General features: G+C 43.6%; 1 protein-coding gene and 1 long non-coding RNA gene across 6 annotated transcripts in view; one reads left to right on the top strand and one right to left on the bottom strand.

Moving 5' to 3' along the window:
• Nucleotides 1-435: 435 nt before the first annotated feature.
• On the bottom strand, nt 436-22,609 carry ZSCAN25 (zinc finger and SCAN domain containing 25). Of its 4 annotated transcripts, none has more exons than XM_040456278.1 (6): nt 22,494-22,609; nt 19,761-20,176; nt 18,367-18,568; nt 17,697-17,788; nt 15,815-15,941; nt 436-579 (listed from the first exon to the last, which is right to left on the bottom strand). In XM_040456278.1, the coding sequence occupies exons 2-6, from the start codon at nt 20,145-20,147 to the stop codon at nt 452-454; spliced, it is 936 nt and encodes a 311-aa protein (XP_040312212.1). In that variant the 5' UTR covers nt 20,148-20,176; nt 22,494-22,609; the 3' UTR covers nt 436-451. The 4 variants fall into 4 exon arrangements, with proteins under 4 accessions (XP_040312212.1, XP_040312209.1, XP_040312210.1 ...); XM_040456275.1 differs by lacking the exon at nt 436-579 and adding an exon at nt 9,965-11,727; XM_040456276.1 differs by lacking the exons at nt 436-579; nt 22,494-22,609 and adding exons at nt 9,965-11,727; nt 22,021-22,274.
• Nucleotides 22,445-23,137, top strand: part of LOC121017823 (uncharacterized) — a 15,790-nt gene continuing 15,097 nt past the window's right edge. The window contains exon 1 of one of the 2 annotated variants that reach the window (XR_005784902.1): nt 22,445-22,573. This is a non-coding gene — a long non-coding RNA (uncharacterized LOC121017823). Of the gene's footprint in view, nt 22,574-22,636; nt 22,754-23,137 lie in introns of those variants that run through there. The other variant, XR_005784901.1, reaches the window with a different exon arrangement.

Raw genomic sequence — 23,137 nt, 5'->3', positions numbered from 1 at the left:
AATCACTAAATTGTACACCTGAAACTACACTGGAAAGTAAATCAAATCAAATCAAATCAAATCAAATCAAATCAAATCAAATCAAATAACAAAATACTGAGAAAAGATCCAGTGGAATGAGAAAGATAAGGAGAATTATTTTTGCTACCTCTACATAATAAAGGACATGTGTCCTTTGTGAAGGCTTCTTCCAACAAAGTGACAGCCAAATCTACAAATGGCCCTGCACTTAGTCTTCCCCTCCCTTATCTTCCTCCCCCTTATCTTCTTTTTCCTTCAACCAATCAAGACATCACTTTACTTTAGTCAGGCACAAAAGGATTACATCTTAAGATATTTTACTAAGAAGTCAAGGTAAAATAAGAGGAAACAACACGTCATTCAAAAAAAAAAAAAAAAAGGGAAGGCTTTTTCTTTTTTTCTTGAACAGAGATCTGATCTAGAATCCAGTCTAATATTGAACTCGACTTCTGGATGAGGACTGATTCTCAGTCACAGAAGCTGTGCTCTTTCTCAAACTCTCCTGTATCATTTCAGTGGTCTCACCATCAATGCCCTCAATGCACTCTGAATCCTCCTCTATAGTTATACAGAACAAAGAGTTTACTTAAAAGAATACTGTTAAAGATCTTTTACCAACACAGATCTCAGAACAACTTACAGATTTGGTTCTGTTAGCTCACAAAGTACTTTGCTAGTGGGAGATCAGGATGTAACTGTCCTGTATTGTTGAAGAAATTTGTGTGTTATGGCTACAACCTGAGAGGAGTACAGTAACATTTTGCTATGGAAGGTCATGCGTTGCTGTTCCTTCCTAGAGCCATCTCATACTTGCTGTGGGCTGGTGGGAGTAAACTTCAGGATCTGTTCCAATGTTTGAATGAGCGCTCTGGTGAAGCCACAGTGTTCTACTCAATGGAGCTACCATTCTTAAAATTTATGTGCATTATTATCATCTGAGGAGTTGGGTAAAATGAAGATTCTTAGGTCCCTTTGGACCACTACTCCATCCACAAATACAGTTTTTAAAAGTTTCCCAAGGGGCACCTGGGTGGTTCAGTCAGTTAAATGTCCGACTTCGGCTCAGGTCATGATCTTGCAGTCTGTGAGTTCGAGCCCCGTGTCAGGCTCTGTGCTGACAGCTCAGGGCCTGGAGCCTGCTTCTGATTCTATGTCTCCCTCTCACTCTGCCCCTTCCCCACTCATGCTCTGTATCTCTCTCTCTCTCTCAAAAATGAATAAATGTTAAAAAAAAAAAAAGTTCCCCAGGTGATTTTGATGTCAAGTGGTCTTCAGATAATAATTTGAGAATCTCTGTTGAAAAGCACTGTTAAAAGATAACCTGAAGCGTTTTTAAATTGTTAAGTTTGAGCAAAAACTGAGTCCCATCAGGCAGTATCAAACCAGAAATGGTTAGCAGCACTCTATCCACAGGAGGTAGTGGCAAGACATGTAAAAAGATAGGAAGCAAAGCAAGGAAACCATTTGACTGGCTAGAGCTTACATTTGTCTTGTATGAGAAAGCCCAGTTGGCTGTTTGTGACTGTTTATCCTTGTTTTGATTTCTTAACCTTGAGGCATTTACAGACTTAGGTTTTGGGTTGCTTATGTAGGCTGCCAAGGCATTAGAACTACCTCAGTCAAATTAATGGCCTCCTTTTTTAATTAACAGCATAAAGAACAAAACCTCTATCTGGACTATCCTAAGGACAGTTTTCACCTTGAGCACAAAGTATGACAAAGACTTGCTAACTCCACCACTAGCAAGGATGTGAATACACCCGAGCAAGCTGACATAGCTGGATTTACTGAGTGTTGACTACCACCCAGAGGCAGCAGTATCCTCTGCAGTAGCGTGGAAAGCAAGGGAAAGTTCTTAGACAGTGGAGCTGGATCACTAACTTCTAGATCTGCTACACTGGATCTTTTGAGTCAGATGCCATTATTCTATGAGAAATGATCTTCTAAAGTCCAACCCCACACAATCCAGTTACATGTCCCACTACTCCCCTTCCCTGAGTTTCCTGAAGTATAAAGTACTTCAATGTAGAGGTATGATCAGAGCCAGGTAGGATTTACCAGAGAGGCATCAGGGTCACACTTGGAGTAGGGGGTGACAGAGCAGTCAGGGACCAGTAAGGACACTGGAATGTTATGGGTCTCTGGGCATAACAGCTCTTGCTGATCTAACGTGTGTAAAGATACTAGATGTGGGCTGGAGCTGAGGTCCTGCAAAGTTTGCTAGGGCTTGGCATTGGGGGAGCTTCCAGATGTATACCCAGGGTCACTGGATGGTAGGTAAACTCTATCACATACTAGGGGTGTGTGATAGGCACCCAGAAAGCCTAATTTCTGGCATACCCACTGACTCTAAAAAACAAAACAAAACACACCAAAAAACTAGGCTTTCAACCCTGACCTGCCTTCTAAAGACCAGTCCCCAACATCTAACAACCCTTCTGTTATTTCATATTCAACAATTCTACAATGAGGCTTACTCTTCCCTTTTAACTCATTGCTGTTCAAACCAGCTAACCCTCCAGATTTCATTTATTTGACCATCAGTTTTGTACTGTCATAGAGGTCTGTCATAAGCACCAAGTAAATTACAAATTATGAAATAATTCCAAAACACTGTGAGATTGAATGCCCACAGGGATACCTGTACGTATGTATCAACCAGAGCATGCATTAATGACCAAAGATGCTCCCTGAAGCAATGGGCTAAAGCCAGCAGGTTTGGGGAAGATGATCCCTAATTTGCGGCAGGAGGTATAATGTGGCTGAAAGCACCTGTAGAGGTCACAAGGCCTGAAGCAAATGACCGGTCTAAAGGCTGAATGGAAAGTATTTTGTGAGTACACCTACACAAAATCAAGAATATGGATGAAGACACCGAAAAGAAAGCTGCCACACCAGCTTCATTCACTGCATGAAGGAGGCTTGGCCCACCATGCACAGTGGAAAAAATGTGGGAATGAATCTGCAGCTCTTGAGCAAGATGAGGTATGATTAAATTGGTGTATCTTGTGAGCTATATGCTGTGCCACCCTCTTGCTCCCACTTTAGGGCCATTATCATCGGACAAGTATGTGGGACCCTTTTCCTCCCACGGTCAGAAGTAGTAAATGATGTTAGTTCTTTTTTTTAATACTTGAAATTTTTATAATAAAATAATTTCAAGAATTTTCAATAATTACATAACAATTACAATGACAATAGTACAACATATCCATATATCCCTTTACCTGGATTAACTTATCCTTAACATTTTTACCTTGTTTCTTTTTTTCCCTCTTCTTCCTCCTTCCTCCCCCTCACATATACACAATGGTCCTTTATCCTTAAATTTTTCAGTGTGTATTTCCTAAGAACAGGGATATTCTCTTACATAACCACAACACAATTATCAACATTAGTACATTTAACATTGATATGATTCTACCTAAGCCAGATTCATATTCCAATTGTGAAAACTGACCCAATGTTTTTTACTTTTTTAAAGTGTATTTATTTATTTTGAGAGAGACAGAGACAGTGGGAGTGGAGGAGGGGCAGAGAGGGAAAGAGAGGCTCCATGCTGCCAGCGCAGAGCCCAATGTGGGGCTTGAACTCACAAACTATGAGATCATAACCTGAGCCGACACCAAGAATCAGATGCTTAACTGACTGAGCGACCTAGGTGCCCCATGATAAAGTTTTTAAAATTTGCACAATACTACATTGTGTGGATGTGTCATAATTTTTTCAATCACCTATCTTGGATATTCATGCAGCTTCCAGTATTTTTTGCAGTAAGAATGCTGTAATGAATAATGTTGTGCATGTGTATTTTCATATTGTTAGAGGGATAGCTTTACAGTAAATTCATCCATAATTTCGTTAGCTATTACTAAATTCTCCTCCACATGAGGCTGCACTATTTTGCATTCTGCTAGCAATGGGTAAGAATTCCTGTTTGTTTCCCCACAAACTCATCAATAGTGTGTATTGCCAAGCTTTGGAATTTTGGCCAATGTGATAGAAAAGAAATCTCTCAGTCAGTGCAGTTTTAATTGGAGTTTATTTTGAGCAAAGGTGAACATCTTTTTATATCATTAATAGCCATTTCGGTATCTTTTTTTGTGATCTCCAGTTTATCAATTTTTCAGTGGGGTTGTTTTGTTTGGGGGGGTTAACTCATTTTTTTACAAAGTTCTTCATATATTAGAAATACTGGAACTTTGCGTTATGTTGCAAGTATTTTCTCCCAACTTGTCATTTGTCTTTGCTTATGGTTTTTGCCATTCAGAAGTTCTCAAAATTTTTATGTAGGAATGCACCAATCTTTTCTTTTAGTGCATCTGGATTTTAAGCCGCAGTTTTAAAGCCTTTTCCCTGAACCCATGTTTTAGAGGAATTCATCCGCAGTGTCTTCTGGTACTTGGGTAGTTTCATTTTTTAGTTACATCCCTGATACATCTGGAGTTCACTCTTGGATATGATGTGAGAAGTGGGTCTATTTTTATCTTTCTCCAAATAGCTATCCAATTATACCAATGTGACTTTTAAAAAAATTAACCTCTTCAGTACAGAGCCAGGGCTATTTCTCAATCTTTCCTGCTATTCCATTGGTCTATTTACAAATGAGTTCCACACTGTTTTAACTGCTGGGATTTTTTCCATCTCTTACTTTCCAGTCCTTCCATTAGCACCTCAGTTCAGGAAGCAGGAACCCTTAAAGACTGGAGAAACCTAGTAAGAAGACTGGCTCTTGATGAGAAACCACTTATTGTTCATTCTACTTTTCCTGTTCATACAACAGGCTGACCTTTTGCAGGAGTCAATGAAATCTCTAGGTGATGTAGATCAGATTTTCCTCAACTGTTTCACAGACACAGAGATAACATAATACTCAAATAGCTACCAGAGGTGGGAGTCACAAGGTATAGACTCGTGCCACCTCTTTGTTTCCAATCTACCTAAAGGTTAATCTACTACCTTTTCCAGAGATTATGGTTTTTACTAAGGAAGGGAAAACATATGAGGTGAGCTTTTGGGAGTACGGCCATTTCCTGGTCTCTGGCCACTCAGATGACAGAGCTATGGCTACACCATGTGGCAGCAATGGCAGCCATTCTACTGGAGCCCATTCACCCTTCCAGGAAACTGGAATTGCTCCTCCCAAGTCCCTCTGTTTATCAAGGGACAACACCTGCCTTACCCAACCCTCTCCATCCTCACTCTTAGCAGTTCAGATTCCCAGCAACAAACACAAGGGAGAACGTTGCCCGCCCTCCCTGTCATGAACAAATTTTTACTCAAATTTTTATTGAAATGTGTCAATACTGGGGATAGGTTGGACATGATAAATCTTTAGAAATGTGTCCTTCAGAAACTGAGATAAAAGGGAAAAAATAAGATAGGAATACAAAATTGTAGGAAGCCCCAGTGAATTTCTTTGGCTTATGGCATTTCTAAGTGAATTCGATGTGACTGCAATTGGTAGCACAACAGCTAGAGATGTCAGCCATATCAGAAGGGCCACTAGGGGCAATGCGATGTCATGTTTCTCCTCAGGCACTCTTATGACCATTCTAGCTACTAAAAAAGGCAGAAATCCAGACCTTTCATTGAAATATTTACTGTCTACCGTGCGCCTTGAGGACCTTATTATGAAGGAAAAAAGGCTGGCACTGGCTGCATTGAGTTTAAGTGGCCCCCACTACACACATGCATTTACTGGGAAAGGCGAAACTAGGCCCCAAGCAAAAGTTCTCTGTGATATAGAGGCTCTATGGCAGGTGCTTGCCTGAAAAGAACCCAAAGCAATAAGCCAAGTTGCCTGCATAGAAACCACCTAGGTTTTAGAGTTTCCAGGCCTCTATCCTGAGATTCTATCTCAATAGCTCTTGGCTCTACATGGCAATACTACATTTAATCCCAGTGATCTCTAGTAAAACTTTGTTCTCTAGAAAGTTAGGCTGGGGTATTAAGCTTAGCAGGAAATAGCTCTAGTCCTTGAAATGCCAGTCCTTTCTTTCACTAACTAAACCAACTACTTAACAAGATAGAGAACAAACTGAGGGTTAATGGGGGGGGGGGGGGGGGAATGGGCTAGATGAATGATGGGTACTTAAGAAGAGCAGTTGTAATGAGCACTGCATGCTCTAAGTGATGAATCAATAAATTCTCCTGAAATCAATATTGCATTCTGTTGGCTAACTAAAATTTAAATTAGAAAAAAACAAAACATCTAATTCACAACAGCAATTATCCTGAATGTTACAAGCAGTGGTTCTCAGCAAGGGTCGATTTTGCCACCCAGGGGACATTTGGAAATGTCTGGAAACCTCCTTAGTTGTTGATTGGGGAGTGTTACTAGCATGTAGTAGGTTGATGCACAAAAGAGCCAGGACAGCCTCCAAAACAAAGAACTACCTGGCACAAAATATTAGTAGTGCAGAGGCTGAGAAACTGGCTAAATTGTAAAAGAACAAGTAGCAGGGCTCCTGGATGGCTCAGTCAGTTAAGCATCCAACTCTTGATTTTAGTTCAGGTCATGATCTTGAATTTCATATCAGCCCTGTAATGCCAGTGTGGAGCCTGGTTGGGATTCTCTCACTCCCCTTCTCTGCCACTCCCCCACTCACATGCTCGTTCATGTACACTCTCTCTCTCAAAATAAATAAACTTTAAAAAAAATTAAAAATAGAATACAAATAAAAAAATAAAAGGGCAAGTAGACTCTGGAGAAACATGTTCCTGATAGTTACTTTCCTCACCTCAGAAGTAGATAAAGTCAGCCTGTGTTGCATGATGAACTTGAAACCAACTTACTTTTTAAGAAACAAGGGCTCTTCAAATTGCCCCTAGGCTGGAATAAAAGAGGACCTGAAAGTACTGAAATATAGTTTATCAGGCTGCTGATAACATTCATGGCATACATTTTGAAAAGCAAATGTTTAATGCAATAGCTCCCCAGGACAGACCTTAGGCAGAAAGTCACCACCCAAGGTATAAAAAGGGGTTTCTCTTACAAAGGTCATACCCCTTGGAGTGGCACTCTTCATTATCACAGCAGCATGGGACACACTACCTGCCAGCCCTGAAAGTGCCCAACATTATAGTTGGGTGAAGAAACCACAGACATCCAATCACACACAATGAGGGCTGTATATAAGGTGACCAAATATCCCCATCTGTCCTGGAGTCCCACTTTACCATATTGTCCTGGCATAATTAATAGCACTTCTCTTCACTCTCAAAGGGAGCAGGAAATGTACAAGAGGAGTTTGCAACATCCTGTCCTATCAGAAAATAAAGAAGCTATCAAAGATGACTAGAGTTATGTCAAAAGGAATCAGAAGGCAAGTTGAAAAGGCTCCCAATGACCAAAAGTGAAATGATCTGAGCATCAAGAAGTACAGTGGACTGGCTGAAATCCAAAATCCATGAATGTATGCTGATTGAAAAAATACCTGATCACAATTACAGAAAACAAAGCAACCAGATCATTATTGTGAAAACAGGCAAAAGGACGAATCAAGCATTTCCTTTCCTGTGAACTCTATCTAAGAAACCTAATGGTTAATGAGGGAAAATTTCTGACAGAAGCATTCCAGCTAATAAATGAATCATTTATAGAATTTATGAAATAAATACATCTAGGATCCTAACATCAGAGAGAAACAACCAGACATGCCATCATCTATAATGTGTTCTTGCCAAAATACAAGAAATGAATTTGGTTATTCCTTTAAGTTTTTGGTTAACATAGAGGGCAAAAAAAACATATTAAATAACGTCATGGGTATGCAAACAGCAAAATTCAAAGACAAGAAATTCTACAGGATAAATAAATAATGCAGTTGCTTCCATGAATGAATTTCAAGAGAAAAAAGAATAGGAATTATACATTGTAAGACTTAGAAGACAAAGCAACCAATTACAATTTATGCATCTTATTTAGATCCTAATTCAAATAAACATTTTAAACGTATGTGCTTTTTAAGAAAACATTAATTGCAAATTATGAAATTATTTTTATTGGTATGATAAAAGTATTGTGGGTTTTCTTTTGCAAAGAGTTTATTTTGAGAGAGCAAGTGCGAGCAGGGAAAGAGCAGAGAGAGACAGGAGAAAGAGGAAAAGAGAGAGTCCCAAGCAGGCCCTACGCTGTCAACACAGAGCTCAACGCGGGGCTTGATCTCACGAATTGTGAGGTCATGACCTGAGCTAAAATCAAGAGTTGGACACTTAACTGACTGAGCCACCCAGGCGTCCCTCAAGGAGTTCTTATCTTTCAGAGGCACACACTGAAATATTTATAGACAGTATTTGGGAGCTGTTTTGAAATACTTCAGTAGGGTAGGAAGACAGGGAAAAGGGTATAGAAATAAAACAAGATCGGCTAGGAGTTTACAATGGGTAAAGCCAAATAATGAATACATGGGGATTCATTATATATGTCTGAAATTTTCTATTATAAAAAAATGTCTAAATAGAAAAATACAGAAAAATATTTAACATTTGAATACATAACAAAAATACATGCTACTAAAATTCCATGGAAAAAAATTTTTTGAGGCTGTTTGAGGCATCATCCATAAACTTTGGTCTCAAAGCAGATACAGGTGCCCAAGAAAAAAAGCAAGGCCTGGCTCCTACCTGAGTTTCTCTGAAGAGATTCCAACTGGCTGAAAACCCACAGTCCTATTTGGCTAAGCATATTATCAAAAAGAATCTAACCATTTAATTCAGGTAAACAGGAAGACCACTGATGAGCAACTCCCAGCCTGTAGTGGCCCAACACTCCTCACCTAGCTTTGGAATATGGACCTCCTAGAGAAGGCCAAGCTCAAGCCAGGTCAGCCCCCAGGTCCTACAGACCAGAAGCCAGAGACTCATGAAAAGCCTTTCCCTGGGTTTGGCTGCTAGCTGGCTACAAGCTTTGCCAAGCTTGTCTGGGAAGTGGGGAAAAAAGAGCTGATTCTGCATCTGGATCACAACACTGCTAAGGAGAAGCAGCCTAGTGTCTCAGATAGTGGATGACATCTCAGATATATTTATGGCCTGGCTACTAGAGGCTCATGAAACAGTGGAGAGGCCAGGAAATCATCTGCTAAATCAAAATCAAACATCATGGCTATCTACCATAGTTATCTAAGAAATATGTGATAAAATAATGTGTTTCAAAGTAGACTGAGTAATACAACTGTGTTGAAGTCATCATTTATCTGATTTACAATAAAAAATGGGGAGAAAAAAACCTTAGAGTAAAAGAATCTAATATTAAAAGGCACCACAAAACAAATCACATCTTATAATTATAGTACCATGTCAACAAAAGACAAACTCACCCAGCGTCCAGCATTTGAAAGCATAGCACTACAACAACACTGCATTGTAGTCCATGCTCATTACACAGATATTTTAAACAGAATTTTAAACAGAAAGGAAACCTTTTAGTGATGGCAGAATAAGAAAGTGTAAACAGTACAAATACAGTATCTTCTCATTAAGTATTTTTAAATGCCTACAAACATCTCTATTTTGCCTGAATCGGCACTTATGTAAAACACATCGCTACCACCTCATCAGTCCCAGTTGGCAACTGAGAGCCTCTCAGATGACAAGGATCTAGATGTATTGACTGAGACTATCCGGTAGCAAGAGGTAAGTGGCGAATGCATTTCAAGGCAAGACACTGACAAGGACCAAGCAAAGGCTCAGATCCCAGGTCCAGAGAGTTTATGGGAGTACCCATGGGTTCCACCTTAGGAGGTTCTGAAGATCAAATATATTCACTAAAATGTAGGCTCCACGAGGTCAGGGACTTTTCCCATTTTATTTACTGATATATGGCAAGCACCTAAGAGTTCCTGGCACACTGTTGGGCCTCAATAAATATGTGTGGAATGATAAAGTGAAAATAGAAAAAAAAGCATCTTATATGCTATAAAATGCCATCAAATACAGTGTATTAATAATAGTTCATCTTTCAGATTTATTTAATTGGATCTTTATATAGAACTGAACACTTTTTAAAATACTTTCATGTTTATTCGGTAATCAATAGCAAAATATTAATTTCCTATTGGATGGGTGGATAGTTGTTACAGTACAAGGAATAATGGGGAAACTATACAAATGAGGGTATGCTGTTACAGAGACAAAGGGGGTAAAAATAAAGTAAAATAAACAAGGCTGCCTGAGAGATCCTAACTAGGGAGGGGAAGATCCAGCACCTGAGTGGCAGGGCAGAACGAGTGAGCACCAGAAGACGACCCTCTCAAACAGCACGTACCACAAACATAACTTAGAATGTCTGGAGCTATTAATGGTTCTGTGTGTGTTCCCACTGCTAAATCACCAGTTCCGGGAGGCTCACAGCTCATATGCTCCCAGCACCAGACACAGTAGCTGTTCAATAAATACTTGTTAAATGGAAAAGAAGAAAGGCAGAGTCTGAACTAATGATTTTGCAGGTCGATACAGCCCTCATCACAATGAGGTGTAACTTGCCAACATGGGACAAAACTTTGTCAGACTTGCTCGAGAGGCGTACATGACATCCCAATGAAGGAAAAAAACTTCAACCTGAACTGAAGTTCAGGATATAATTTCCCAAAAGACAGTAAAAAACAGTTTGCACCACTTGGATAAGAGACGTGAGGAGCTGTGCTCTCTGGAAACCCAAAATAAATCAGGCATTGCCTTGCTTCTGTTTGACAACAAATGGAAAGAAAATGGGTCAAAGTGCCTTTCTGCACCCTATCACTCTACCACTCCCTCCTCAAAGCCCTTCAGTGAGGAAAGACGAATGCATCCTCCAATAGGATCTCCCTCCACTTGGCGATCCTGAAAGGTCCTACACCTTCCAGCACCTTCCTTTCGTAAAAAAGGTGCATCCTTACTGTGCCAGGGTCTCCTGGCGATGCTGAGTTTTCTGATGCCGATTGAGGATGGACCTCTGGTTGAAGCTCCTCCCGCAGGCTGGACAATGGTAGGGCTTCTCCCCAGTGTGGATCCTCTGGTGTCTGACCAATCGCTCCCCTTTACTGAACCGCTTCCCACACACCTGGCACCCATATGGCTTCTCCCCGGTGTGGGCTCGCCGGTGCACAGCCAGGTTTGCGTTCCTGCTGAAGCTCTTGCCGCACTCACAAGTGTAGGGCTTCTCCCCTGTGTGAGTTCTCCGATGCACCTGCAGATGCTGCCTCCGGCTAAAGCTTTTCCAGCAGTCACCACACTTGTAAGGCTTCTCCCCTGTGTGACTCCTCTGGTGGACCTCGAGGTGGTGCCTCTGACTGAACGTTTTCCAGCACTCACTGCACACATAGGGTCTCTTTCCCAGGTGGGTTCTCTGGTGCTTCATGAGGTACTCTCTCAAGGTGAACCCCTTCCCACACTCGACACACCCATAGGATTTCTCTTCTTCATGGGTTCGCTGGTGTCTGACAAGATTTGAGCTCCGACTGAAGCCTTTTCCACACTCGGGGCACTGAAAAGGCTTCCAAAAGGAGCTGTGGGTCTTGAGGTCATCGGGCAGGGGTATGACACCATGCTGAGGAGGAGGCGGCCCTGGCATGTTTCCCACAGAGCTACTGGGCTCCTGCTCACAGGTTCTTCCAAGCTCAGGGCTCTGGAGTGTGGCTTCCCCAAACCTCTCTGCCGTCACCCGAGCAAGCGCCCCCTTGAGGTCTGCCTGCTGGGTTTTAGACTCCTTTTCCTTGCTCCCAATGCCTACAGGACAAAGGAGATACAAGCTAATTCTGTAGCAGTTATGAAAGTAAAGTTTTATGTTAGAACTTGGCTTCTAAAGATGTCCCATTAACAGTTCTTTCTTTTTCCCTTTGACCAATAACCTCAATACAGTTTTCTTTCATGGACTCTAAAACCAGACTTCACTTTACCTTTTCCCACTTTGTTACTGACTGAATGTTTGTGTCTTGCCCAAAATTCATAGGTTGAAAACCTAAGCTCCAACATGATGATATCAGGAGATGGGCTGTTCAGGAAGTTATAAGGTACAGTCATTAGGGTGGAGCCCCCATGATGGGATCAGTGTCCTTATAAAAAGAGGAAGGGAAACCAGAGCTCTTAGCACAGAAATCATGTGAGCATGATCCCTCATGATGGGAGAGGCAAAGACACGGGATAGATCCCTCAATCCCACAATCTCACTCTGTCTGCCATGTGAAGACAGTGAGGTGGCAGCCAGCTGCAAGCCAGGAGGAGGGCGCTCTCCAGACACTGAATCTACAGGAACCTTGATCTTGAACTTCTCAGCCTCCAGAACTCGGAGAAATAAATGTTTGTTGTTTTAAGCCACAGGCCTATAATATTCTATTGTAGCAACCTGAGCTAAAACTCCCCATATCTTTTTTACAGAATAGTCTGCCAAATCTTAATGTGCTCTCAGTTAATTTTCTAACTCAGACTTGTATTTCCTTCTAAATCTAACTCAATGATTTCCTTGAAGAAACATTCCCTGATTACTCTCTTAGCTATGTCTCTTCAGCACATTTATACTGAATTAGCACTTTGTTTATTGTGCACTTATTTATACACGACCTTGTTGAAAATGCCATTTTACATTCCTCAAGGTGTTCTCCCTGCCCTAGAGATTATAAACCTATTCCAGCTTATTCCATCCAGGTGGGCTACTTGAGAGTTCTCCATAGCCTCCATACACTTGCTCAGCACACGGTCCCTGCCCCCGCTCCTCCCTCCACCTAACCAGATTTTATTAATCTGGGTCTCCTGGGAGACTGTCGCAGGCTTACTAACTACTAGATGAATGAATGAATCCGATCTGTCACTGACTTCTACCAGACTGAAATGCGTGTGAATGCTGCTGAAATGCCTCAACCCTTCTAGAAGTTCTTTCTCTGATCCCTGTTTCACTCTCTCTAAATTAACAGAACAATTGTTTACAGAACAGGCAGAAAGGGAGGTGAACAAAAGGGAAGGCCCTAGGAAGCAAAAGAGCCAAGACAGAAAAAAAGAGAGGAGGGGTACCTGGCTCAGTCAATATAGCATGTGACTCTTGATCTCAGGGCTGTGAGCTCAAGCCCTACATTGGGTATAGAAATTACTTAAAAATAAAATCTTAAAAAAAAAAAAAAGGAGAGAGAAAGAGACAAAAATGACAAGCAGCACTTAGGCACAGAAAGGGTCCTTTCAGGTAAGGCCGCTAAAACACAAAAAGAGAAACATCACATGCCTAATCTAAACAAATATGAAAGACACAGCTGTCACCTCTGACAGATTCTTCTATAAACTTTCCATGAAAGTAAAGATGCACAAAACATAACTGTAGAATTCAAAGAATTTTCATAATGAACACAACTATATAAAAAGCATCCAGGTCAAGAAACTACCAGTATCCAGAAAGCCCTCTCCCAGCCCCTCCAGTGACTATATTCTGCCGCCCCCTGGCTAACATGCTATTCAAACTTTTATCAGCATAAAGTACTTTTACCTGGTCTTGAACTTTGTGTAGTGGATTCAAATATTGTTTCTGGATGCTTCCGCTCATTATTATCCTTGTAAGATTCACCCATATTATGGAATGTAGCTATAGTTACACTATGTTCTTTTTCATTGGTATGACACTGTCAGAATATATTGTAATCTATTTATGAACTTGACTGATATTCATTTGGGTAATTTCCAGTTTTCAGGTGTTACGAATAGTAAAACTGACACTAAATGCAATGCACGAGTCTTAGCTGGACCCTGGGGAGATGTGAGTATGTGCTAGGTATTATGTATCATAGAATTCTAGTTTCTCAGGCCTAATCCAAAACAGCTATCAATGCAGGAGCCACAAGTACATGGGAATAAATCACAGGAAGACCTGAAGGCTGAGACAGCCAGTAGACAGTATGCGTGGGAAATGGACCTTGGCCCACCCAGACTCCGCATAAATGCTTATGGAAGTGCTTGGGTTGTTTGAAACAGTGAGAACAGCACAAGAATACAACCAGAGTCTCCAGAGCAATCAGATGGCAGGGACGGGGGGCGGGGCAGGTATAAAAATCCTTTGGAATAAGAGGGCAGAATCATTCCAACACACAGCAGCATCACCAGCAGAGGGTCCCTGGGGGCATCAAGGCACTAGAATATTGGTATCCCCACCATCTCAGCTGTGTTGCAAGAGGTCCTGAACCGCATGGTTATGTCTGAAGGTTTCCACATCCTCTACCATCTACAGAAGTTTTATATCTCAGGACGCCTGGATGGCTTAGTCGATTAAGCGTCCAACTTCTGCTCTGGTCATGATCTCACAGTTCATAGGTTCAAGCCCCATATCGGGCTCTGTACTGACAGCTCAGAGCCTGCTTCGAATTCTGTGTCTCCCTTTCTCTCTGCCCCTCCCCTCTCTCTCTCTCTCTCTCTCTGTCAAAAACAAATAAACATTTTTTAATAATAGTTTTTAATAAAAAAAGAAGTCTTACATCTCTTTGTAACACATGTTGGCATCCTTTGGCCACTCACATCACTGCCATGGTGTGACAACAACCCTGTCCTGGACCCAGGTCTCCTGAGCCCCTCCTCTAGGGCCCCTTACACTACTCCATAATGACCATTATTCCGTGCATTTGGACTCTTCATATGAACTACTAAGATCGCAAAGGCAAGGGACTTTAACTCTTCATAGTGACTGGCAGAGTACTGGCCACAATACCAAATAAATATTTTTGGGTGAATAAATGAATGTTGACTGACTCATAAAGGAATAATATTTGTATAGCTAATAAAAGTATCTAACACTATCATATTCACCAAATGCTAAGCTTTATCATCTCATTTAATCCTCACGACGCCATGAGAGCTCTGTGAATGTCCCCATTTTGCGACTGAAGAAACGGAAGCCCAGAAAGGTCACAGTAAGTGGTGGAGCCAGGACTGGTTCTCTCATGCACTAAAGGCAGTACAGTGATACTCTCATTTATCCCTCAACATATTTCAAGATGGAAAAATGCCAGGTGGGGTGGAGTCAGGACAGATGAGCAGTCAGCACATACTCAAAAAGTTATGAAAAGAAAAGCAGAGGGAACAGAGGAAAGGGTTGTTCCCACTCACGTTTCTTTTCCTCTCCCTCTCCAACCTGCAGAGATACCACCACTCCGGCAGTCTCCAGCCCCTGCAGTGCCCTCCCCAGCTTCCCCGCCAGGGCCTCTCCCTGTTCTTCGCCAGGCTCACTCTTCCTCCTTCTCTTACTGCTCCTCCTCCTGTGAGCACTTTCCATGTGCATCATGGTCTCACCCTTCCAGCTCCAACCCCAGGTAAAACCTGGCCACCACCTGAGACAGACCCAGCCCAGGCTCTGCTTGCTCTGTGACAGGGGCCCACATCGAGCAGCTGGGCATTCTCTGTACACACGCCTGGTGCTCCGAAGGCTTCCCTACCGTTAGTCCTGCCCCAACACAAAGCTGCAAAGTTGGAGCAAGTGCCTGATGGACACTCAATAAATCCCTGCTGAGGGAACGAGACACAAGATCGTCTTTTGCTTTCAAGCCTGCGTGGGTACTCTTCAGTCAGAGACAGAATAGGTGCTCCAGGAATCCTAATGAGCAACCTGTCTCATCACAGCCAGTACAACTACCTTGTGTTTTCTTGCCCCCTCGTTGGTTCCTCTCCCGACAGGAAAGCACATGCCCGGCTCCTTAAACCCTGGGTCCACACTCTTTCCTTGGACCCATTTACTTGCCTTCTTTTGTTGGTAGCACCAGGTTCTGAAATCTGGGGCAAGGGCAAGAACTCCAACCTGTAACTTTCACAACTCCTCAGTTTCTTACCTTTGGGATGGAAACAGTCTTACCTGGAGGTGAGACCCCACAGTCCTGGGGTTCCACATATTCCCCAAAACAGTCTATCTGGGCTGGGGTCACATGTCTCCATTCCTCCTCAGGGAAGGCCAGAGTCATATCTTTAAATGGCCCCAACCCCTGAAACAACAGAAGAGTGTTAAGGATAAAGAAATAATCCCAAAGTAGGAAAAGTCTAAAAGTGGAAGCAAACACAGGGATAATAATACTCTAGGGAAGAACAGAGCAAGAGACAGAAGGAACCAGACCCCTAGATGGTCTTGGGAGCACAAGTCCCTACCTCTTGATAGTTTAATGACAGGGAAGTAATGGACTTGTCTGAGCTACTATATTTCCGAGTCTCTGCTGCAGACACCTAGGTTGTACCCTAACAACCACAACACCTAATTCCTGCTTTTCAATTGCCTCCACTCAATCCTCAAGCTTGATCAAGACCCAGAGCTATTTATCCCTTCATCTAAAACTGATCTTCCCTCAAAGGGAAGTAAATATTTGGGCAGGCCTTGTCTTAAGAACAATACTGTATTAAAATAAATTCAGTATTGGGCACCTTGGTGGCTCAGTAAGTTAAGCAACTGACTTCAGTTCAGATCATGATCTCACAGTTGTGGGTTTGAGTCCCACATCAGGCTCTGAGCTGACAGTGCAAAGCCTGCTTCAGATTCTGTGTCTCCCTCTCTCTCTGTCCCTCCCCTGCTTGTGCACACACACATTCTCTGTCTCTCTCTAAAATAAACATTTAAAAAAATAGTAATAAAATAAAATAAATTCACTATCATCCACAACACCATGAAGAACTATTACAGCAAAAAAGAGGGTCTGGAAAAATTAAAACATGCTATCATCCTTCATCTCCTCCAAAACACATGCTAGGGAAACAGAAACAGGAAATGGTACAGGCATAAAACTTGCCCAAACAGTGCTTTAGCTAGACCAGATTTGAGTCATTATTTTTTTCTGGCAAATGACCCCTTTCCTTCTACCTTCCTTCTATAAGGACTCTTCACTTTAAAACTCACTGTCTCTGGGACACCTGGGTGGTTCAGTTGGTTAAGCATCCAACTCTTGATTGCAGCTCAGGTCATGATCTCATGATTCATGTGTTTGAGCCCCACATCGAGCCCTGCGCTGGACTCCACACTGAATGCAGAATCCTGCTTGGGATTCTCAATCTCTCCCTCTCTCTCTGCCCCTTCCCTGCTCTCTCTCTCTCTCTCTCTCAAAATAAAAAACAAAACACTCACTGTCCCCTTCAAAAAGGTGCCACACTGGAAATCTCCCACCTCCCTGGTAACACTCAACACAGAGTAGACATGACAAGAGTGCCCCAACTGTGCTCATTACCCCCATATGTGGCAGGCAAAGAAGTCAAACAAGGCCAAATCTTGGTGTAGTCGGGGTAGAGGCCAGAGGGAACACTCTGCTCAGTGTTCCAGGGAGTCTCCAACCCTGAGTCAGCTACATTCCTGCTGACGCGGGAGGAGGAGAGGATCCCAAGGAAAAGCAGCAGCAAAAGTATCCATAAAGACGATCTACAAAGGGTATTGATTTCCTGATCGACCACCACTGCCTAGATCAAGCTTATGGGGTTTATATCAATAATGTCTTCCTCCTCAGTAAAAAGTAATAGTCAATTAAAAAAAAAGTCACAGAGCAATAAAATCAACTGAATTGAGCCTCATGCCTGGGCCCTAAGGCATAAGGCTCAACTCAACAAATCAGGATGACAAAGTGGAGAAAACAAAGCTATCATATCCATCAGAACAAGAAAGGTACAATAATTCAACTTGTGGGTGGCGCTTTGTTGTGCAGGGAAACTTTAGGGAAGGTGAATCTCATTCAAAGCAACGTCAGAAAGGCAGAAGTACAGCTCACCTGGGGTCCAGCTGAAAGGAACCCAGCTGCCATCTCTTGGTCTCTGGTGTTCACTGGAGGGAGGCCAGAACCAGCCTGAAGAACTGGCAGAGCTAAGCAAAGGGGAAAAAAAGCATGAGAAAGATTAGTGCTGTCTTGTAGTTAGCTTGTTCAAAGGTGTCCACTGCCTGACACACAGAACCCAGGAACCTTAAGGAGACTCCACACAGACCTACCCTCTTCTCAACTGGGCAGATGGTCTCGACCCAATGTACCCTGGCCCTTGAAGGCTATTCATGCTCTCTGGTCACACTCTGGGAATAACCCTCTTTGAGATTCAGTAACACAATGAAGTCATACATTACTTTTAGGGATATGGTTTGTCTACCCACTTAAAAAATCCCCCTATATGTCACCTGCATATTTCCAGGAGGTTTCTAGAAGGGATGTGAGGGAAAGAAGAGAAGAAATGGTAAGAGAGCACAATCCCAGATATCCCCTGCAAAAATCAGAAAGTCAAGGTATAGAAAACAATTTCACTTCATCTGTTTCCTACTGAAGTCAAGGAAGTAATCAGGAAAACTCCTAATTACAGCTCACAGATAACTTATTTATCAATTGCTGGGCTTGTAAAGGAGGGTCACAAAGCGCAGTTTTCTGCATCCTTACTTCTTTACTGTTCGCATCTTACCCTGCTCCTGGAAGGCTTGTGTCCCAGCTCCAGGGTCTTGACTGAGTTGCTCCTCAGTGCCTTGGTCTAGGCCTTGAACTCCTTCCCCATGGGGCATCCCCCACTCAGGCTTGACCTCCACTGGCCCCAGGTGAACACCTGGTTCCCAAGGGCCTCTGCAAAGTGCTGTCTCCTCCCGTTCTCCCTGCACGAGGCATGGAACCTAAGAACAGTCCCCAACACCTATTAGAATGAGGCCTGGGTGAGGGAGTTGAATTAAAACCTAAAAAGAGAACAAAGAAAAGGACCATTCCAACTGCAAGAGGAGGACAAAGCCGGCTCAGCTCTTCCCCAGGATATCAGTGAGAAGGTGAAAAAGAGGTAAACCTCTCTTTATCAGGCTCCGAGCAACTGTTATGTGTCCCTGCCCTTTTACAAGGGTCCCTCCTGCCTGCCTCAATACTGACCAAATTCCACCAGGAATAATATCACAGAGAGACTAAATATTGTTTGGTTGACAACTTTAGCCCAAAGTGCTCCCTACTAGGAAAAAAATCCCCCAATTATAAATGCTGAAAGTAAAAAATACAAAGCCTTGATTCAGCAGTGAATTAGCTAGTGAGAAAAACTTGCTCTAAAAACAGCGAGGAAAATCAGGACAACTCACACTGTGATACACTCACAAAAACAGGCCCTTCTTGGTCTACTTTTAAGCTCCTGAATTGGGAATAAAAAAATAATTCTTAGGATTACAGAGGAAGTCACGAATAACTGCAGTAGGAAAAGGAAGAATAAACTGAAGAAAGATGATAACTTGCAAGCAAAACAGTAATGTTCAGTCCTACTCTCTTCTTTCCCAGCCAACAATAAGGTGACTATACCACAGAATGACAAACACGTGGCCAGAGTCCCAAGGAAGCATCTGAGATGCAGTTACTTGGTGTCACCAGAACACCACCACAGAACCACTAACGTGAGCCACTTGAGCCAACGTCCCAGATATCGAAACAGCACTGTTTAGACAATGCTTCTTAATAATAATATTCACCCAATTGGAATTCCCCACTTTCCACATGCATCTCTGCCCAAAGAGAAGGAGTCTATGAGAGATCTTCAAATTGGTCACGACTACCTTCTTTGGGCCTGGGGCTCACAAAGGAAATATGGCCAGGCCTTTGTCCTGATGACCAGAAAGGAAGCTAACGGCTCTTCTACAGGCCCTGCATCTTCCTTGGGAATGGCTTCTCATGCTGAAAATTCCACTGCCTTCCAAAAAGTACCTCAGGGAGTCTGGGAGCAGATGAAGGAGACTGTACACCTCACCTAGTCCCACTCCTTCTTCAAACCTTTCAATTCTTTAAATGTCCCCTTCCCATACCGACAAAACAAGACCCAGATACCCCCTTCTCACCCACCGCCTTGGCCTCCAACGTTCTCTCTGTGAAGTCCTCCACCATGGCCACAAGAGCCTTGCCACTCTCCAAGCCATGCTCCCGAATCCAGGCATAGAACTCCCGTGGCAGGATGGTCAGGAACTGCTCCAGCACCAGCAGCTCCATGATCTGCTCCTTGGTATGCAGCTCAGGCCTCAGCCACTGGCGACAGAGTTCCTGGAGTTCCCTGAGGGCTTCCTGAGGACCAGCTGCCTCCTGGTAGCGGAACTGCCGAAACCTCAGACGAAAAGTCTCAGGACTAGGGTCCTCCCTTCCCCTGGCCCATGGCAACTCTTTCTCCAGCTTTACTACAGGAACACCCATCTGTTGCTGGGGGTCTTCTGCCATCCCTGGACGCTCCTTTAGCATCTTCACACTCCTCCCAGAAGACTGAGGGTCTATTGGGAAGACCAGACAAACAATAATGGCAGCATAAGTGAGACAAGGAAAGGTCAGTCCATCACAGTTCTTTGTCTACATCAATGGATATTCTGCTGGAGAGCATAATTAGTTTCTGTGAAGCAGAACAAAAGACCAAACATATATCCTGAAAATCATGCCAATTCAATTCAGTAAGTATTTGCTAACCACCTAGTATGTGAAGAAAAATGTAAAGAGTTTACTTTATACCCACAAACATTGTAGGATCTCATTAGGGAGATAACACTAAAATCAGAAAATATAAAATAGGTTATAATTAGATGAGTCACCAGGGCCTACTCTTCCAACACTGTAAGAATTAACATGTTCAACAAATATATGTGCCAGGCGTGCAGAAACTAGAAATATAATACAGAACAAGACAAACAAGGCACCTGCCCTTTGAAACTCATATACTAGTGCAACAGACAGAAAAAAACAAATACAAGCAAATAAGTTAAAATTAAATGGGGATAACTTCTAGAAAGGAAATGTGTAGGGTGGTCTGTTAATGGGGGATGAATAACTTAAAGAAGGCTCTTCTGAAGATATGACACTTAGGCTGAGACCCACCGATGAGTACGAGCCAGTCATTCAGAGATTTTTCCAGGCACCAGACTTGAGGTCAGAAATTACTCCACATGTCTGAGAATAAGGCAATGGGAGTGAAGCTTTGGCAAAGTTAAGTGAGGGACAAAGCCGCACGAGAAGAAGTGACAGAGGCAGGCAGAACCAGATTATCCAGGAAATGGGCCACACTAAGAATTATGGCTTAATCTTCTTATTTTAGCAGGGAGCTATATGTTTTTACATTGCCTGGCGTAAAAGGTCATTTTGCCTGGCGTATGTCAACAGAGAATAGGTTAGAGAGAAAAAGAAGGGAAGCAGCACTTAACAGCGGTCCAAGCAGGAGATGATCAAGATGGTGGCAAAGATGCAGAAAGAGTCGAGACATATTTTGGAGGTAAAACCAAAAGACTTACTGGTGGCTTGGATGTGACCATGTGTCACATGTTGAAAACAACAGAGTGACACATATATCGTTATAATTAACGAAAAGACTTTTAACTTGTGTAGGCTTTACCATTTAGAAAGCCTGTGAACACACACATACAATTATGTATAGGGAGTATTACTCCCCTTACTTTTCAAAGACGACACTGAAGATATAAGAGGTTAGACGGCTGGCCTAAGTCTGCCTCCCAAAAGATACGGTACAGATGAGAAACACAGGAAGTCAAAATGAGAGAAACGTTAACGTAGGTTCAACTACTCATGAAAAAGGTTTGGGCGCCTGGGTGGCTCAGTCGGTGGAGCGTCTGACTTCAGCTCATGTCATGATCCCATGGTTCATGAACTGGAGCCCCTTTTCGGGCGCTGCTGTCAGCACAGAGCCTGCTTGGGATCCTCTGTCCCCTTCTTTCTCTGCCCCTCCCCCACTTAAGCTCTCTCTCAAAAATGAATAAAAATTTAAAAAAAGAAGAAGAAGAGGCTTATACCAGACTAGAGAATGAGTACTATTTAATTTCATGATGGGTTTGGGGTGGGGGTGAGGGGTATGTAGGCTGGGAGTCCAAAGTGGGGAAGGGGCTCCATTTTTAGAGGGAAAGACCACTCTTAATGCAACAGAGAATAAGCAACTGGCAGGAGGTTCGTCCGAAGCTTCTACTTAATGTTCTATTGTGTGTTTGTGTACTTCTACATCCTTCCTAAACCTACTTTACGTTTTCAGTCGATTCATTTTTCATTTTGCTACATCTATTGAGATTTCTCTTTCACGACTTTCTAGCTACTGCATTTCTTCACACCCCTATCGCATTACCACACTACAGCACAAATGTTAACCGACGTGTCCCCGACGACCAGATTCTCTAAAGGCAAGAAAGGTCTTCATTCATCTTTCATCCCTGGTACTTCACGAAGAGAAAGAAGGCTTGAAAAGAAGTCATTCTTTAAGTGAGTCTCCCACGTCTCGCTCTAAAATGACTACTTTCGATTTTCAGAGAGATCCGCGTCGGTTCAAGGTCTCGAGTTCGTGGACGCCCCCGCGCTGAGGTAACCTAGGCCCGGCGGGACCAACGTCGCTCCCACCTGAACCCCCAGGTCGCGCCCGCCGGGCCCCGGTGCCGCGGGAGGCAGCTCCGGGGAAACGCGCCGCCCGCTGTGTCAGCCCCGCCGCCTCCGCCAACGCCTCCGCGACCCGCAGCCGCACCGAAAGCCGGCCCCCACACCCGCCGCATCCGCCGCCGGCCCGCCGCCCCGCGAAGCCCTGCGACGCCCCAGAACGGCTCTCACCCTCAGCCCCTCAGCCACGACGACCCGACCCGAGCCGAGCCCTCAGAGACCGGATGTGGGCCGCGGACGCTGTCAGACAGGTGCGTGAGGAAAGAGCCCCTTCCGCTTCCTCTCTAGGGCTCTCGGAGGTCCGTGCGTCTCGGTGGTTGCTGGTCCCCTGGGGCTGTGCCTGAACGCGCGCCCGGACTGACTCGTCCCTAGGAGGCTCGCAGCCGTCAGGCCTTGAGGATCCTCCGTGCCATTGCACCTTCTTTTTCTCGGTGAGGAGGACCCTCCAGACATACTACCGGACACGAAGCCTCCCTCAAGGGGCTTTGTAGTCCCGTCGGTCACCACGCGCATATTCGCGTACTTTGTCGCAAGGGCAGAGGGAGACGGAGGAAAGCAGTGAATATTATAGGTTCGCAGAAGAGGGGCCTCGACCCGAGTAGTTGGGAGGAGGGAGTTGGCCAGAGGAGCCGGCACCTCAGCTCAGTTTTGAAGGGTGGACCAAAAAGTGAGGTGAGTGTCCCCAGCAGAGGGAGCACGACGAGCCCAGCGAGTGTGGAGGGATTGCCGGCATTCCCACACCATCTTAGCCACTAGGGCAGGTGGTTAAACCAGGTGTTTCCGAGAACAATTTAAAGGCAACGGGAAGCCGTGTA

The sequence above is a fragment of the Herpailurus yagouaroundi genome, unplaced genomic scaffold, assembly GCF_014898765.1.
Source record: "Herpailurus yagouaroundi ecotype Mexico unplaced genomic scaffold, PumYag 216, whole genome shotgun sequence".
Lineage (NCBI taxonomy): Eukaryota > Metazoa > Chordata > Mammalia > Carnivora > Felidae > Herpailurus > Herpailurus yagouaroundi.
Note: the sequence above shows the minus strand (reverse complement) of the source record. Positions and strands in the feature narration are given on the sequence as shown.